The sequence below is a fragment of the Camelus dromedarius genome, chromosome 29, assembly GCF_036321535.1.
Source record: "Camelus dromedarius isolate mCamDro1 chromosome 29, mCamDro1.pat, whole genome shotgun sequence".
Lineage (NCBI taxonomy): Eukaryota > Metazoa > Chordata > Mammalia > Artiodactyla > Camelidae > Camelus > Camelus dromedarius.
Genome location: NC_087464.1, coordinates 21,081,091 through 21,098,881, shown reverse-complemented (window position 1 = coordinate 21,098,881; position 17,791 = coordinate 21,081,091). Strand labels below are relative to the sequence as shown.

Here is a 17,791-nt window from a genome sequence, read left to right as displayed (position 1 = left end):
GCACTGCGAGTTCCGCTGGGCTCCTTGAGAACAGGCAGGGAACACCCCATCCCCTGGGTCACTGCACCCCCTCATCATCTGGCTGCAGAGGCCTCCTCTGAGCTCCCCCCTACAGCTTGGCAGGCCCTTGGCCCTGGAGACCGAGGCCCAGGTCGGAGGTCAGACTGCCTGGGTTCTGGCCCATGTCTGTGATGGCTAGCTGTGGGACCTCGGCATATCCTGCCCTCTCAGGGTGTCCCCACCTGGAGGATGGGGGTTACAGTAATGCCTCCTGGCATGAATTTGATGCATTGGATATGGACGCTTGGCATGGCTCTGGGACATGTGGCACCAGTGTAACCTCTCTCCCGTCCTTGCTTTGGGAAGCCAGGCTCCCAGCAACATTAGGCCAGGCAGCAGCCACTCACACCTGAGTGTGAACTTATCTGGGCACAACTAGTGCCCTCTGGACATCAAGGAGCAGGCCCTTGGAGAGAAATGGGTCAGCTAGGACTGAGAGGATCCCGGCCTGGCTCGGCTAGGGATGCCCCCTCCTTATCCCCCACTGCCTGGCCTTAGACGTTGGTCATTAAGCAGGACACAGGGTTTGAGCAGGGAGCAGTGTCTTCATGCCTGAATGTTCAGCCCTCTGGGGAGCAGTGCCAACCTGCCCCAGCCTGCCTGTGCCCTGGCTCCTGGCTGCCTGGGCCACTTGCCAGGACTCTGAGGCCTTGGCTGATTGTCTGTATTCTCCATGCCTGGCCATCACATGGGGAGGTCACAGATGCAGCCAGCCCAGGCAGGTCCCCAGACTCAGAGCAGACCCCACCCCCTGCTCCCTGATGTGGGGTCTGTACCAGAGGAGGGTAGTCCCAGGCCAGCTCCCAGGCTCAGAGAGAGGGACTCGTGTACCCCACCCCCCAGCTCACACTTCTTCCCTGTCCAATGCCACAGGCCCTTTCCCACACGTCAGCCAGGTTATTTCCTTTCTCTAGGCCTCAGTTTCCTTATCTGTAAAATGGACACAGAGGGCTAGAGAACAGGGTCTCCAGGCCTTTCAGGTCTGAGATTCACAGACCTCACCTGAGGGAAGTGCGCACTGGGTTTTTGAATAATTAAACTTTTGGAATACCCTTGGCCCCTGCCCAGGTGAGGGCCCTGAGAGACAGGTGTGTATGACAACAGAGCTTCTGAGACGTGAAGGCCATATCCAGGGTCACGCAGGCTGAAACCAAGTGGTGCTGGCTCTCAGTCCAGTGCTGCTTCCCTGCCTCGGTCCCCCTCCTCCAGCTTGGGGGCAGCCAGCCCAAGGGGGTGCAGCCTGGGCAGCAATGAGCACCCTCAGCCCTGAGGTTCTGCCACTGACGAGACCCCTGGAGAAAGTCACCCAAACCTCCATTCTTCTCATGATATTCTACCTCTGTTTCAATTTACACAGCTTTCCCTGAGGCCTCAGGTAACGAAAATAACGGACACTAGCTCTTACTGAAAACTTCCACACGGCTCTAAGTGCTTTCTGTGTATTAACTCACTACAACCCTATGAGATAGGAATTATTATGATGCCATTTGACAGAGGAGGCCATTGACAGCACAGAGAGGTTAAGTAATGTGCCCAAAGTCACACAGCTTGGAAGCAGATATCTCATCTCAGTTTCCCTAGAAAACAGAGCCCAAGGCAAAGCTTATGCTCTCGGGAGTGCATCCTAGAGCACAGAAGTGAGGAGGGGAAGGAAGGAGGCAGAAAGGGGAGGAAACCAAACACAAGGCAGTGAGAGCATTTCTGAGCTGGCCACCACATCACAGGGAAATATAGCTCTTCATTACGTCACATAGGACATCTGGACAAGGCCGGTGCCCTGCATTTGGGACCATTTGGATTAGGGGAAGAAGGGAATTTGTGGCTGTCTCCACCTGCTCTCCCATGTTTCCACAAGGGGGAGCCCGTGCAGGGTGTGGAGCGCGGTGAACAAGAAGGAGGAGGACAGGAGAGGAGGAAGCTGTACTGCGGGCAGAACAAATGGTCCCAAGCAGCCCTCCTCACCCTCCTTTATTCCATTGTTAACCCCATTGTGGATTGGGTGAGTCCTTTTGTTGTTCTTTTGGCCCAAGCTGGTTTCAGTTAGGATTTCTGCCTCTTGCAAGCAAGAGTCTTCATTTTGCAGATGAGGAAACAAGGCCTCAGAGGGGTAAGCGGACTCGGCCAGGGTCACGGAGCAAATCCAAAAACCTGTGTGCTCAACCTCGGCCTGTGCCATCCAATCCCGAGAACGCAGGTCACATGGCCCTGGAGCCAGGCCTCTCCAGGTGAGGGAAGAGGGCGCCTCCTCTACAGGGGTGGGCAGGCCTCTGGGTTTGCTTCTCTGCTTCCTCTCTGTCCCAGTTTCCTCCCACAAAGGACTTGGTCCCAGGTGGCCCTGTCGCCCCCTCCCAGTCCTGTCCCCACTTCCTAGAATCCTCTGTGCGCCCATGGCCCTCCGCCCCTACTCTCAGGAAGGCGCTGCCCTGTAGCCTGACTGTCTGAGAATCTGAGTTCCTGCAGAGAAGGCTGAGCCTCAGAAGTCCCTGGCTTCTATCTACAGCTGGAGGAAACTCCTCTGTGATCCCTCCTGTTCAGCAGAGAAAGGGACTCGGCTGCAGCCCAGGGCCACGGCACTCTCAGGTGCACTGGGGTGTCATAGCCGGGCCTTGGGACCTGATGTCCAGGGCACACCCGGTGGCAGATGAAGGCATCCTGTGGGGGATGGAGGAAGACGATTTCTGTGGGTGGGGGTGGTGACAGCGAGATCTGTGGTTCCTGAGAAACCTGAAGGTGGGAGGCGCTGCGGCTAGCAGGGGCCAGCAGAGGCCCAAAGTCCTCCTGCTTTCTGAGCCCTGGGCCCATGAAGCCTCAAGCCAGAACACCAGGATGCATTTCAAAAAAAAAAAAAAATTACATCCTAGTAATACATATACATGGTAACAAAACACTTAGCCCAGAGGAGCCCATACTGAAAATATTCAGCAGTATTCCCCTTGCCCAAGCCCCAGAGGCACCTGGGGGATCTTTTGTTTGGTTTTGTGTTGATTTTTATTGAAGTGTGAGTACAATATTGTGTTAGTACTGTATAATATCACCTTTATGTAGGACCTGAAAAATAACACGAATGAATGTATACACAAAACAAACAGACTCACAGATACAGAAGATAAACTTATGGTTACCAAAGGGGAGAGGGGTGGGAGGAGGGATAAATTAGGGGCATGGGATTAACAGACACAAACCACTTGTTTTTTTTAACCATTTCTGTTCTTAACATCTGTCTCTTAAAAGGGTTCCCAGGTTTAAAGCATGTGCTTCTCTCTAGACCTTGATTCGGTCATCACAAACGCCCCCTGCATACAGTGACTGAGCGCTTACTCTTAGCTCCCCTGCCTGCCTCCTTCCAATGTTTCATCATTTGCCCTAATGTTTGGTTCTGTTATTTACTTCTGTACCTTTAAACAGCGTCTTACCTCTCCACCTCTTGTTCCATCCACTTCTCACAGTATCTTGAAGCCCTCAGTGTAAGATGAACTGAGAGACACCCCCCCCTACACCCCTTTACTCTGCGTCTTCTGTCAGCCGGTCCTTAACTCTGGCCTTGTTCAGACAAATAACATTTGCATTCTTGAATGAAGACAAAATTGAAATTTCCCAGATTTTTCTACAGCAGATTCCAAAAGTGTCCTATGATCAAATATTAAAGGCGGTACACGGACATTTTACAGAAGTTTAATATCCACTTTAATATGCATTGGGAAATACATGTGGGTGTGTGTGAGTGTGTGTGAAGAGTCCTTCAGCCTGTGATTTCACAAATCTAATTGCTTAGGATGAAGCTAGAGTCAATTCCTAAATGTTAAAAGTGAGTCGAGGTGAAGAAAAATATTAAATGATGTCCAAAACCGGAGGCAGGCAGATATGGCAAAGACCATGAAGGTGGCTAAGAGACCGATTGGAAAACTGGTTTTGATTCTCAAAGTCAACAACTGGCAAGTGTAGCAATTGCTTTGCTCCGACAGCGCTAACCCTCCACTGCTGAGCCGGACAGCCAGCTGCTGCGATGTTTCCTTCCGCAGGCTGGTGCCACAGAGCCCAGCGCTGGCATCGAGGACACTATCGTCAGGCCGTTCAAGATGGCCGTTCTCTTGCTCTCTGCACCTCCCCTGCTCGATCAGGCTCTGCTTCTCTCACATGACGATCCAATCCTCTTAATTATAGGGCTTAATTAGTCCCTGGTAACGGATGAGCCCACCTTACGTCAATTCCCCTTATGAAGGGTCTCCTCCCCGCAATAGTGAAGACTGCTGCCTGCCGCCTGCCTCCCACAGCAGGGTGCTGCTCCAGGGCTGTCTGTTCCAGGCAGTAAGATCCCCTGTCCAATAAACCATCGACGTCTCTGTCACTGTCTTCGAGCTCTTTCTTGGTCTCGAGCCTGGTCGTCCGCAAGGCCTGCAGGCCTGTGGGGCGCAGCCCGACACACACATGGACTATCTTCTGGTTAATTGTTAACAGTCATTCCGCGCTCATTGTTGTGCCGTGATTTGTTCTGGGGAGTTGTTTTTCTTGGTGTTCCTAATACCCCTTCTTTCTTTCCTCGTCACTAACCAAACAGCATATCTTCAGGTTGAATCATCATCTTAGTCATCCTGCCTGTTACCCGGAGTGCCCCTTTTTGCCTGGAAACACCAGGAACGGTTTGCAAAAGGACCTGTTGACTATGCCGCAATGGTCGGTGTCCACAGCTTTTCCACATTTACACTCACAGGTCAGAAGCCATTCATTTGACCAACTTGTATTGAGCACCTACTGTCTGCCAGGCACTGTTTCAGAGTAAGGAACAAAAGAGACAGATTCCCTGCCCTCCAGGAGCCTGCGTCCTAATGAACCGGTAGATGGTAACACACCCAGTGTCTTGGAATTAGATGGTGGTGACAGCGTGGAGAAAATATACAGAAAGAGGGTGGGGAGCGGTGGGTGGGGTTGTGCTTTTAGCTGCAGTGTTTGGGGAAGGCCTTGCTGAGAATGTGACACCTGAGCAAAGACTGAGGGAGTGAAGAGTTAGCCAGCCGGTATGGGGACAGTGTGTTTGAGGTCAAGGGAACAGTCCATACAAAGGCCGTGAGGCAGGAGGAAGAGCAAGGAGGCTAGTGTCGGGGAGGCAGGAGGGAGGTTTCGTGGGAGGCGAGGTCAGAGAGATGGTGAGGCCAGATCACAGAGGGCCCTGGGGCCCAGTGTGAGGATTCCTGCTTACATTCTAACAGGGGAAGCCCTTAGATGGCTCTGGCCGAGAGCAGTGTGCTCTCAGACTTCAGTCATATACCAAGGCCATCAAGGCCTGAGCCCCGCACAGGGGGTCCAAGACCCACTCTGCTCAGGGTGGCTCGCCAGGGCCCAGGACGGGGAAGACCGAGCCGTCTACATGTGACGGGGCCGGGGGCTCCACCTTCAGCACACGCTGTCCTCTGAGTCCCTCCAGCCTCCTCTCCTCCCATTTCCTCACTCTCCCCCTCCCCACGTGCCCTCATTTTCTCTCTCAACCCTCACTCCAGACCTCTCTCCTTTCCTAAGCCCCGTCTTACCTAAAACTGGCTCTGAGCACACATTTGCATTATCACGTTCTAAGTCGGCAATTTCAGAGAAACTTTGTTTCTGCCTCAGTGTGGACCAGCAGAGAGACTATAAGCCGAGGAACGTCAGGACTTGCTAGAAGAGGCAAAGATTCTTCCCTAGAGCCTTTAGAGAGAGCATGGCCCTAATGACACCTTGATTTGAAACTTCTAGCCTCCAGAACTGTGAGAGCCACCTTTCTGTTTGAAGCCACTCAGTTTGTGGTACTTTGTTCCAGCAGGGAACTAAGACACGGTATAAAGAGGGAAGCTTTCTGGGATTCAGAGAAAGCCCTCTGTTCTCCCTGCCCTGTATGGACTTCCCACATCTGTTCATGGATGCCTGCAAACCCACCATCCACACTTCTTTTCTTCAGCTGAAGGAACAGATCCACGCTTGTATTTAGATGCCCCTGGTTGTTCCGGCTCCTAGGTCCTCTATCATGTCTGCTTCAGTGTAGGTGCTTCTGTCAACTATATAATGGCCCTCGCTGTTGAAAATGTCTCTTTCCTTCCCCAAGACTGGGGTTCCTTGAGGACAGGAGCCACCAGTCCTCCTTGGGTCTCCAGCTTCCAGTGCAGGGCCTGGGGCAGGTGGAACCCCTTCCCGGGGCTGCATCCAGCTGATGGTGAGGCAAGGTTTCAGGGTGTGGGCAGTTGAGGTTAGCAGTCACTGCAGGATCTGGGTCCAGATTGGTGCTAAGAAACCCCTTGTGCTCCGATGCAGTGTTTTAATGACAGTGAGGAGGTTTCCTGGGGGCCCAGAAGCCCTGAACACACTGGCCAGACTTCACAGGAGAACCAGAGTGGATCTGCATCAAAAAGAACACTGGCTTCATTGAAATTCTCCTCGTCTTGAGTGGAACAAAACCACAAAGAAAAGGAAAGTTTTAATCCTGAGCAACTTCACAGCTGAAGTGTTTTGAGCTTCTAAAAATAGAGAGGAAATGGGTCTCTTTGGGCCACTCCAGTCACCGCCCCCCACCCCCACCCCAGCCCCAGGCCCACCCCCCTGCCAAGTCAAGGCCAACCTCTCATGCAGTGGGAGACAGCTCTCCTCTCTCCGGCGGATGCCCACGGTAGATGCCACGTGGTTCTGGGGCTGGACGCAGCGGCCCCCACCAGGACCCCAGGATGCCGGGCAGCAGAGCAGCCCCGCAGGAGAGCAGGCTGGACACAAGCCTGGGGACCACCCGAGAAAACTTGGAAACCAGGTAAGTCAGAGGTCAGGTCTCTGCCCACTGAGCCTGGTGTGGGCCAAGTTCTGGACTTGGCTCTCCTGTGTTGAACCTGGGTAAGCTGCTTCCGTCTCTGAGCCTCAGTTTCTTCATTGGGAATTGAAGGGAAGGGTCTGGCTGATCTCTAAATGGAATAAGTCCTGGACTAGGACGTGTGTCGTTTGGAACTGCTATGTAGTGTCTCCTTCCCTGTGTGATCCAGAGGGGCTCAGCTGAAGAGTGAGTCCCACCCCAGAGGCATGAGTAGGGGCCTGCAGTTCGATGGAGGAAGTTTTCAGTCAGTAAGAATGTTTCCCTGTCTCTGCAAGGTGGCCTTTAGCATGTGAGTCAATGACAGACAGGGGAGGGGAGAGCCAGAGGGGTCTGCTCCAGCTTGCTGTGTGACCTTGGCAGGTCCCTGCTCCTCTCTGGGCTGCAGCTTACTTGTCTGTACGTGAGTGCGGTGTTTGAAGTTTCCCCAAAGCCCTTCCACTATATACATTCTATTAATCTGTGATTCAGACCAAGTGGATTCAATTTGTCAGACGTTCATTCACCAGTGCCTACTTTGGTCCAGGCCCTGTCCATCCAAAGAATGGGGGATCCTGAGGACAGGGGACCCAGTCCTGGCCCCAGGACACCCCCAGCCAAGAAGCGGGGAGAAGGAAGACACATGGAACTCCAGAATCCAGATGCCTGTGATCTGTGCCCAGAAGGAGTACAGGCTAAGGGGAGGAAGGAGAGTCTTCTAACAGGGACATCTTGAGACTGGCCTTGCATAATTGGGAGGGCACTGACAGTTGGAGAGGAGAGGGAGGGCCTTGCAGGTGGAGGAAACAACATTGCAATGAAGGATGCGAAGGGAGACAGGGATTCAGGGAAGGGCAAGGTCTGGGTTGCTGGAGTGCAGAAGGGGAGAGGGACAAGGGATAAATGCCAGGGTGTGAGCCCTCTGTAGGGATGGGGAGAAATTGCCAGTGTTTGAGCTACAGAGTGAATGGCCATTGTTCTGATGGGGGCGGTGGGATGGGGCATGAGGAAGGGAGAGAGGGAGCAAATGGAATAAACGTTAATGTGCCTCACAGGCAGAGGCCTCTCCCAGGGCCGGGTCTGGGCCCTGCCTTGGGGCCCCAGGGAACCCAGCGTGGACTCCTCCTTCCAGACGTGGGGTGTCCTTACCTACAAGCCCTCCAGGAGCATGAGGCCCAGCCCCCGCCCTGGACGTGGGCCGCAGGCAGAGGCCGCGTCCTCCCTCTCCCCAGGCTGGGGGCTCACAGAGGCCTAGGCCTGCTTTGCAGACTCCACGGAAGGGAGGCATTCAGGCTGGGGCAGAGCTGGGAAGGACAAGTAGGTGAGGGTCCCTGCAGGGGAAGAGAGGGCTGAAAACCCAGAGGGCCAGCCCCTCTGCTTTCTTGCTGAGTGACTTTGGGTAAGTTGTTTAGCTTCTCTGAGCCTCAGTATCATCCTCTGTGCAAATGAAGACAAAACGCCTGATCCCTGTTGACCTTGCAGGAAAGTTGAACAAAGTGTGTCAGCTGGTGTGTATGAAATGCTTTCAAAGGCACAAGGGCCACCCCTCAGTCACCATAAACCTCCCAGCAACGCCCAGGAGCTCTCTTAGCAGCAGGCTGGGGGACTCACGCCTTAGGTTTCTGTCCACCTCTGCTCTGGACCTACTCTGATTCTGGGCAAGACACCCTCTCTGAGCCTCAGTTTCTCCATCTGTCAAATGGGGAAGATAATGACTGCTCTGTCAGCCTTGCAGAGTAGCCGTGAAGAAAGAAATTTGAAATCTTGTTTAACATTGTTCTAAAGTTGGAGGCCTTTACAGCTGCTCTGATGGCTCTCTCTGCTTCTCAGCCCCTCCAGGCCGACCCCAGAAGCAAAGGCTCCATCTCAGGCTTGCCCATCTGTCCTGGCCTTGTAGCCACAGGCCAGCTGCTGCTCCCGGGGGAGGGTGGGCCTGCATTCCTCCAATAGCCTGAGAGAGGCCTTATCTCTCCCCCTCCCCTTTCCAGGGTCACAGATGGGGAGGCTGGAGGTGGCCACTGAGAGCCAGAAGAGGGTTTACACAGCAGCCTGACCCACCTGAATTCCCTTTTGTGCTACACCACTTGCAGGGGTTGGAGCCAAGTGATGTGGGCAGTGTCTGGAGGGAAGGAGCCAGCCCAGGAGAGGCTGGACCTGCTAGGCTGGAACTGGTCTGGCAACTTGTACCCTGTGTCCCTTGAGGCTGCAGCTGTAGACCTTACCATCCCTCGGGGGCACCCATCAAGTATGTCAAGAGCCCTGTTAAATGCTGTGTCCAGTGGGGATACCAGCCTTCCAGAGCCTGAAGAAGGCCAGGTTGGAGGAAGGGCTTCGAAGGAACCAGAGACAAGGACAGTTCATCCTGGGTCTGAAAGGTTGTGGATGCCCAGGTGACAGGAAGGGCACCCTGTGGACTGAAGGTGTGGCTGCGGAGGAGTCACAGGTGGCCTTCAGGCCAGTCAGATCAGGCCCAGCTAACTCCTTGGTCTGGATAGGCCAGTGTGGCCAGACTGGAAGCAGCCAGGCGTGAGGGCCACCAGAGGCAGAGCCCTGGGAGGCGTGGAAGCAGCAGAAGCAGAAGGAGAGCCTAGTTTGGGGAGGTGAATCTGGTAGCAGTGAATACAAGCTGAAGTCAGCTGGGCTGGAGGCAGGAGGCCAGGAGATGGGAGCCTGTGGATGGAGTCTGGCCTAGGGAAGGATCGTGAGCCCTGAACTGACCATACTCCCAGAGCCCCCAGCTGCCTCTCCCAGCACTGCCTGCCCAGGCCTGGGTGCAGAGAGGAGGCTGCTTAGAACCATGGGTGAGAGGCAGGCACAGGAGGCTGCTGCAAGCCCAGTGAGGAAGGCTGTTCTCACTGATAAAGTTTCCAAGCATGACAGGGAGTGAGCTCCCCATCTCTGGGGTGTGCAAGCCTAGGAGACAGAAACAATCATAATGCAATGCTGTGGAAATGATACAGGCATCCTTCAGAATATGGACTATCCGGGGCTTTCTTTTTTTTTTTTTAACTTTTTTTTTTATTGAGTTATAGTCATTTTACAATGTTGTGTCAAATTCCAGTGTAGAGCACAATTTTTCAGTTATACATGAACATACATATATTCATTGTCACATTTTTTTTCACTGTGAGCTACCACAAGATCCTGTATATATTTCCCTATGCTATGCAGTATAATCTTGTTTATCTATTCTACATTTTGAAATCCCCATCTGTCCCTTCCCACCCCCCGCCCCCTTGGCAACCACAAGTTTGTATTCTATGTCTATGAGTCTTTTTCTGTTTTGTATTTATGTTTTTTTTTTTTCAGATTCCACATATGAGCAATCTCATATGGTGTTTTTCTTTTTCTGGCTTACTACACTTAGAATGACATTCTCCAGTAATATCCATGTTGCTGCAAAAGGCATTATGTTGTCGGTTTTTATGGGTGAGTAGTATTCCATTGTATAAGTATACCACTTCTTTATCCAGTCATCTGTTGATGGACATTTAGGCTGTTTCCATGTCTTGGCTATTGTAAGTAGTGCTGCTATGAACACTGGGGTGCAGGTATCATTTTGAAGTAGAGTTCCTTCTGGATATATGCCCAGGAGTGGGATTCCTGGGTTATATGGTAAGTCTATTCCTAGTCTTTTGAGGAATCTCCATACGGTTGTCCACCATGGCTGCACCAAACTGCATTCCCACCAGCAGTGTAGGAGGGTTCCCTTTTCTCCACAGCCTCTCCAGCATTTGTCATTTGTGGACTTTTCAATGATGGCCATTCTGACTGGTGTGAGGTGATACCTCATTGTAGTTTTGATTTGCATTTCTCTGATAATTAGTGATATTGAGCATTTTTTCATGTGCCTGTTGATCATTTGTATTTCTTCCTTGGAGAATTGCTTGTTTAGGTCTTCTGCCCATTTTTGGTTGGGTTGTTTGTTTTTTTCTATTAAGTCATATGAGCTGCTTATATATTCCGGGGATCAAACCTTTGTCGGTTTCATTTGCAAAAATTTTCTCCCATTCCGTAGGTTGTTGTTTTGTTTTACTTATGGTTTCCTTTGCTGTGCAGAAGCTTGTAAGTTTAAATAGGTCCCATTTGTTTATTCTTGCTTTTATTTCTATTTCTTGGGTAGACTGCCCTAGGAGAGCATTTCTGAGATGTATGTCAGATAATGTTTTGCCTATATTTTCTTCTAGGAGGTTTATTGTATCTTGTCTTCCGTTTAAGTCTTTGATCCATTTTGAGTTTATTTTTGTGTATGGTGTAAGGGAGTGTTCTAGCTTCATTGATTTACATGCTGCTGTCCAGGTTTCCCAACACCATTTGCAGAAGAGACTGTCTTTATTCCATTGTATATTCTTGCCTCCTTTGTCGAAGATTAGTTGATCAAAAGTTTGTGGGTTCATTTCTGGGCTCTCTATTCTGTTCCATTGGTATCTATGTGTGTTTTTGTACCAACACCATGCTGTCTTGATTACTGTAGCTGTATGGTATTGTCTGAAGTCTGGGAGAGTTATTCCTCCAGTCTTTTTCTTTTTCTTCAGTAATGCTGTGGCAATTCTAGGTCTTAAGTGGTTCCATATAAATTTTTTTATGATTTGTTCTAGTTCTGTGAAATATGTCCTGGGTAGTTTGATAGGGATTGCATTAAATCTGTAGATTGCCTTGGGCAGTGTGACCATTTTAACAATATTGATTCTTCCAATCCAGGAGCATGGGGTATCTTTCCATTTTTTTAAGTCTTCTTTAATTTCCTTCATCAGTGTTTTATAGTTTTCCATGTATAATTCTTTCACCTCCTTGGTTAGATTTACTCCTAGGTATTTTATTACTTTGGGTGCTATTTTAAAGGGGATTGTTTCTTTACTTTCTTTTTCTATTGATTCATCATTAGTGTAAAGAAATGCAACTGATTTTTGAACGTTAATCTTGTATCCTGCTACTTTGCTGAATTCTTGATTATTTCTAGCAGTTTTTGTGTGGACCTTTTTTAGGGTTTTCTATATATAGTATCATGTCATCTGCATATAGTGACACTTTTACCTCTTCTTTTCCAATTTGGATCCCTTTTATTTCTCTCTCTTGCCTGATTGCTGTGGCTAGGACTTCCAAGACTATGTTGAATAGGAGTGGTGATAGTGGGCAGCCTTGTCTTGTCCCAGATTTTAGTGGGAAGCTTTTGAGTTTTTCACCATTGAGTACTATGCTGGCTGTAAGTTTGTCATATATAGCTTTTATTATGTTGAGATATGTTCCCTCTGTACCCACTGTAGTGAGAGTTTTTATCATAAATGGGTGTTGAATTTTATCAAAAGCTTTTTCTGCATCTATTGAGATGATCATGTGGTTTTTGTCCTTTCTCTTATTGATGTGATGTATTACATTGATTGATTTGCGTGTGTTGAACCATCCTTGTGTCCCTGGGATGAACCCCACTTGATCATGATGTATAATCTTTTTTATGTGCTGTTGGATTCTATTTGCTAGTATTTTGGTAAGGATTTTTGCATCTATGTTCATCAGTGATATTGGTCTGTAATTCTCTTTTTTGGTAGTGTCTTTGCCTGGTTTTGGTATCAGGGTGATGGTGGCTTCATAGAATGAGTTTGGGAGTATTCCCTCTTTTTCAATCTTCTGGAAGAGTTTGAGAAGGACTGGTATGAGTTCTTCTTTGTATGTTTGGTAGAATTCCTTGTGAAGCTGTCCGGTCCTGAACTTTTATTTGTAGGGAGGTTTTTTATTGCTAATTCGATTTCATTTCTAGTGATCGGATTGTTCAAGTGGTCAGTTTCTTCTCGATTCATTCTTGGTGGACAGTATGTTTCCAGAAACTTGTCCATCTCTTCTAGGTTATCCATTTTGGTTCCACATAGTTTTTCATAATATTCTCATATGATATTCTGTATTTCTATGTTATTTGTTGTAATTTCTCCATTTTCTTTTCTTTCTTTCTTTCTTTCTTTCTTTTTTTTTTTTTTTTTTTGCTTATTTGTGCTCTCTTTTTTCTTCTTTGTGAGTTTGGCCAGAGGTTTGTCAATTTTATTTACTTTTTCAGAAAACCAGCTTTTGGTTTGATGATTTTTTTTCTATGGTTTTTTTAAAATCTCTATTTTATTTATTTCCTCCCTGATCTTTATAATTTCCTTCCTTCTGCTGACTTTTGGGGTTTTTTGCTCTTCTTTTTCTAATTCTTTTAGCTGGGGGGTTAGATTGAAATTGTTCTTCTTTTTTGAGGAAGACCTGTATCACTATAAACTTCCCTCTTAGCACTGCCTTTGTTGTGTCCCATAAATTTTGTGTGGTTGTGTTTTCATTTTCATTTGTCTCAAGGTATTTTTTAATTTCAACTTTGATTTCATCATTGACCCATTGGTTTTTTTAATAGCATGTTGTTTAATCTCCATGCTTTCCTTTTTCTCTCCTTTGTTTCTTTGTAGTTGATTTCTAGTTTCATGGCATTGTGGTCAATAAAGATGCTTGAGATAATTTCTTCTTAAAATTGTTGAGGCTTCTTTTGTGCCCAAGTACATGATCAGTCCTAGAAAATGTTCCATGTGCACTTGAAAAGAATGTATATCCTATTTTTGGGGGGTGTAATGCTCTGAGAATATCCACCAAATCTAATTTTTCTATTGTATCATTTAATTTCTCTCTTGCCTTATTTATTTTCTGTCTGGAAGACCTGTCTAGTGATGTTAATGTGGTGTTAAAATCTCCGACAATGATTGTATTCCCATCAATTTCCCCCTTTATCTCTGTTAGTAGTTGTTTTATGTACGTAGGTGCTCCTATATTGGGTGCATATATATTAATGATTGTAATATCCTCATCTTGTATTAATCCTTTAATCATTATAAAATGTCCTTCTTTATCTTTCTTTATGACCCTAGTTTCAAAGTCTATTTTGTCTGAAAGCAGTACTGCTACACCTGAGTTTTTGGCTTTTCCATTTGCGTGGAATATCCTTTTCCATCCTTTCACTCTCAATCTATATGTGTCCTTCTCCCTAAGTGGGTCTCTTGTATGCAGCATATTGAAGGTTCTTGCTTTATTATCCAGTCTGCTACTCTATGTCTTTTGACTGGAGCATTTAGTCCATTAACATTTACAGTAATTAATGATAGATGAGTGTTTATTACCATTTGGAACTTATTTTTGCAGTTGACTTGCTATTTCCTCTTTGTTCCTTTCTTCTTCCTTTTGTGGGTTGGTAATTTTCCTTTGTATTATCTTGGATTTTATTTAGTTTTTGTGACTCACTTGTAAGTTTTGTCTTGTGGTTACCCTTTTTTTGTAAGTCTATTAACGTATTACTATAACTGTTTGTACTAAACAGATAGTAATATAACCTCAAACCCATCCTAACAAGAACAGAAAATTTTAAAAAAAAAAAAAAGAAAAAAATACTCTATATTTTCTTGCTTCCCTCTCCCACTCTTAATGATTTAGATGTCTTCCTTTACAATTTTGTGTCTATTCTATTTGTAACTCATGGTAGTTATCACCTTTCCAGTTATGAGTTTCTCATTTCTGTAGCATCCTGCTTCTTTTCTATGTAGAGTAGACCTTTCAATATTTCTTTTAGCATGGGTTTAGCGTTGCTAAACTCTTTTAGTTTTTGCTTGTCTGTGAAATTCTTTATCTCTCTTTCTATTCTAAAGGATAGCCTTGCTGTATAAAGTATCCTAGGCTGCATCTTTTTTTCATTCAGGACTTTGAATATATCTTGCCACTCCCTTCTGGCCTGTAGTGTCTGTGTAGAGAAGTCAGCTGAGAGCCTTATGGGGGTTCCCTTGTAACTCACTCTGTTTTTCTCTTGCTGCCTTGAGGATCATTTCTTTATCCTTGACTCTGGCCATCTTGATTATGATATGTCTTGGTGTGGGTTTGTTTGGGTTCTTCCTGTTTGGGACCCTCTGAGCCTCCTGTACTTGGATATCTGATTCCTTCTTTAGGTTTGGGAAGTTTTCAGTCATGATTTCTTCAAATACCTTTTCAATCCCCTTTGTTCTTTCTTCCCCTTCTGGAACCCCTATTATGCATAGATTGGCATGCTTTATATTATCCCATAGGTCCCTTATATTGTTTTCATTGTTTTTTATTTGTTTTTCTTTCAGCTGTTCTGATTGGGTGCTTTCTGTTGTCCTGTATTCTAGGTCACTTATTCGTTCCTCTGCATTAGCTAGCCTGCTTTGTACAGCCTTTAGATCAGTTCTCATTTCAGCCAGTGAGTTTACCAATTCTACTTGGCTCTTCTTTATAGCTTCAATTTCATTTTTGACATATTTTAGATCTCTAAACACTATCTCTTTTAGTTCCTTCAGTACTTTGATCACTTGTTTTTTGAAATCTTGATCTAGTAGGCCATCAATGTCTATTTCATTGATTGTGCTTTCAGGGGATTTCTCTTATCTTTTAGTTGGGAGTGGTTCCTCTGCTTCTTCATATTGCTCACATCTCTCTGGCACTGTAGCTTAAGGAGTATCAGTTATCTATTGTGGTCCTTAAGGAGTTTATTTATTTATCTATCTAAAGCCTATGCAGGAATAAAACTTTAAAAAAAGAGAGAGAGAATTTTAAAAGAATGGAGGAAAAAGAGGTTTGAAAACAGTGTATAATCAATAATAGAAGAGCAAGTTGAAGCAGAATAGCAATTAGGTTGAGACGTCTTTTAAAAACCTTTAAAAAAGGAGAAAAGATCAGAAAACAATATTTGAGACCTGTGTATAATCAATAACAGGATATCAAAACCAAGAGAAATAAAAATGAAATGAGGTGGATTTTTTAAAGTAATAAAAATAAAAATATTTTAAAAGAAAAATTTCAAAGGGATTAAAACTGGAGACATATACAATTGTTTAAAAAGTAAATTTTTAAAAGGTAATAGAAAATAGAACAGATTTTAACAAAAGATAAAAGAGAGAATTTTTAAAAGGGAGAAAAAAGAGGTTTGAAAACAGTGCATAATCAATAATAGAAGAGCAAGTTGAAGCAGAATAGCAATCGATTTGAGATATCTTTTGAAAACCTTAATAAAAAGGAGAAAAAAATCCAAAAATAATATGTGAATAATCAATAACGGGAGATCAAAACCAAGAGAATTAAAGATGAAATGAGGTGGATTTTTAAAAATAATAATAAAAGATTTTAAAAGAAAAATTTTAAAGGGATTAAAACTGTAAACATACACAACTGTTTAAAAGGTAAAGACTTAAAAAGTAATAGAAAATAAAACAGATATAAAAAAGATTTAAAAAAAAAAAAAAGGGATGTGTTCTTCTGGAGACTGTGTGCTCTTAATGGTTTTATCAAGAAGTCTTTCTGTCTTCACCCTGTTTCGTGAACTCAGCTTGCTGTTTCCAGAGGCCCTTCGTTGGCACCCTCGTCTGTGCTGCTTTCAGCGTCTGTCGGCAAGAAGATTGCACCCCCTCCCAGCACTGGGTCAGGTGCTGCTCTCCTTCGCAGTGGGTGGGCGAGTCACTCCCCCTCCCAATGCCGCAGTCAGATGTTGCAGACCGGCCAGGTAGGCGGGCGGATCGCGCCCGCTCCCAGCACCACGGTCAGGTGCTGCGTTCCTGCCAGGAAGGCGGGGGGCCACCCGCCCTCTCCGGCCGCCAGTCGCTCTGCTGGTCTGCGCTGCTGCCCGCGCCGCCTCAGGTCCATAAGTGGGTTCAGGGAACACGGGGTTGGGGGGCAGAGGGGGACGACACCGCCCTGCCCCTGCTCCGTGCCAAAACTCAGCACCTTGTTTGTCTTGGTGGTGCGAGTTCTCTGAGGTGCCAGGGCAGAAAGATCACACCTGCCTCGGCCTGTAAACAAGTCTCAGTCCTGCCTAGGAGGTTGCGGATCCCCATGGTACGGATTCAGGTCTGGGCCCTGCCCCGGCCAGGGTGCTGCACACAGGAGGACATGGCGGCTGCGGCTGTGCCCCGCCTCTCTTCTCGCGAGAAGCGCCCAGTAATGGTTCCATGGGTCTGAGGCAAAGGTTACAGCGCCCCTCCCCCCAGGGCACACCAGCAGTGTTGCTTTGCCTTTTTTTTTTTTTTTTTTGCTTTTTTTTCCCCCGTAATTTATGGAGGACCCAGGTTGTTCTGCTCCGTATCCCCTCTCAGCCAGGGCGCGCAGCCCCCTGCAGTCCCCCCGCTCAGTGCAGCCGACCCCATCCTCCGCCCCGCCGGGTGGCCTGTCCCAGCCCCAGCTGCCGGCTCGCGTCCCGGGCTGGGTGTCGCAGGGACCCTCTGTGCCCGTTTAACTTGGTTCTGTCAGTCAAGGGGTGCTCAGGGCAGATCTGAGCCTCGGAAGCTCCCCCTCCATCCCGCTGGCCTCTCCGTTGGAGAAGGGGAGGTTCAGCGAACGAGCGCCAGTGCTCCTTTGCCGCTCCCTCCCCTCAGGACCGGTCCCGCACTGTTTTGCTTTTTCTTTTTTCTTTTTGCCTTTTCTCCTACCAGATTTTTGGTGTCTGTCTTTCGAAGAGGGCGATGTTCTGTCAGAGTTTGGCAAGTGCTCCGGTTGGCTGAGTAGGTCCGTGCATGTGAGTTTTGGTGTATTTGTGGGAGAGGGTGAGCTACGAGCATCCTTCTACTCCGCCATCTTGCTTCCTTCCTCTATCCAGGGCTTTCTAATTCTTCCCCACTTCCTCCCCCCACTTCCCCCTGATATGAAACATGGTTATTGTATTTTTTTCCGCATATTTTGGTATCTTCATCATTTTTTCTGTTTTCATATGTATACAGTCATCTATTCAAAATTATTTATTACTGAATATGTCAGGCTCTGTGCTAAGCACTGGAGAATACTTAGAAAACAAGACAAGTCCCTAACTTAAGGAGTTTACATACTTGCAGCCAAGACAGACATTAACAAATAATTCTACAACTACAAATAAGTCTTACTTGTTAAATTACAATTGTGATAGGTGCCGTGAAGGAATTAAGGGGGAAAGGA

The 17,791-nt window shown here is 47.2% G+C and overlaps 1 protein-coding gene across 2 annotated transcripts in view; it reads left to right on the top strand.

Annotated features, from left to right (window-relative positions):
• Positions 1-6,648: 6,648 nt before the first annotated feature.
• ACSBG1 (acyl-CoA synthetase bubblegum family member 1) overlaps positions 6,649-17,791 on the top strand; it is a 47,900-nt gene continuing 36,757 nt past the window's right edge. For both annotated transcript variants that reach the window (XM_064480669.1, XM_064480668.1), the window contains exon 1: positions 6,649-6,823. In XM_064480669.1, the coding sequence (XP_064336739.1) occupies positions 6,693-6,823 (131 nt within the window). In that variant the 5' untranslated portion in view covers positions 6,649-6,692. The remainder of the gene's footprint in view (positions 6,824-17,791) is intronic.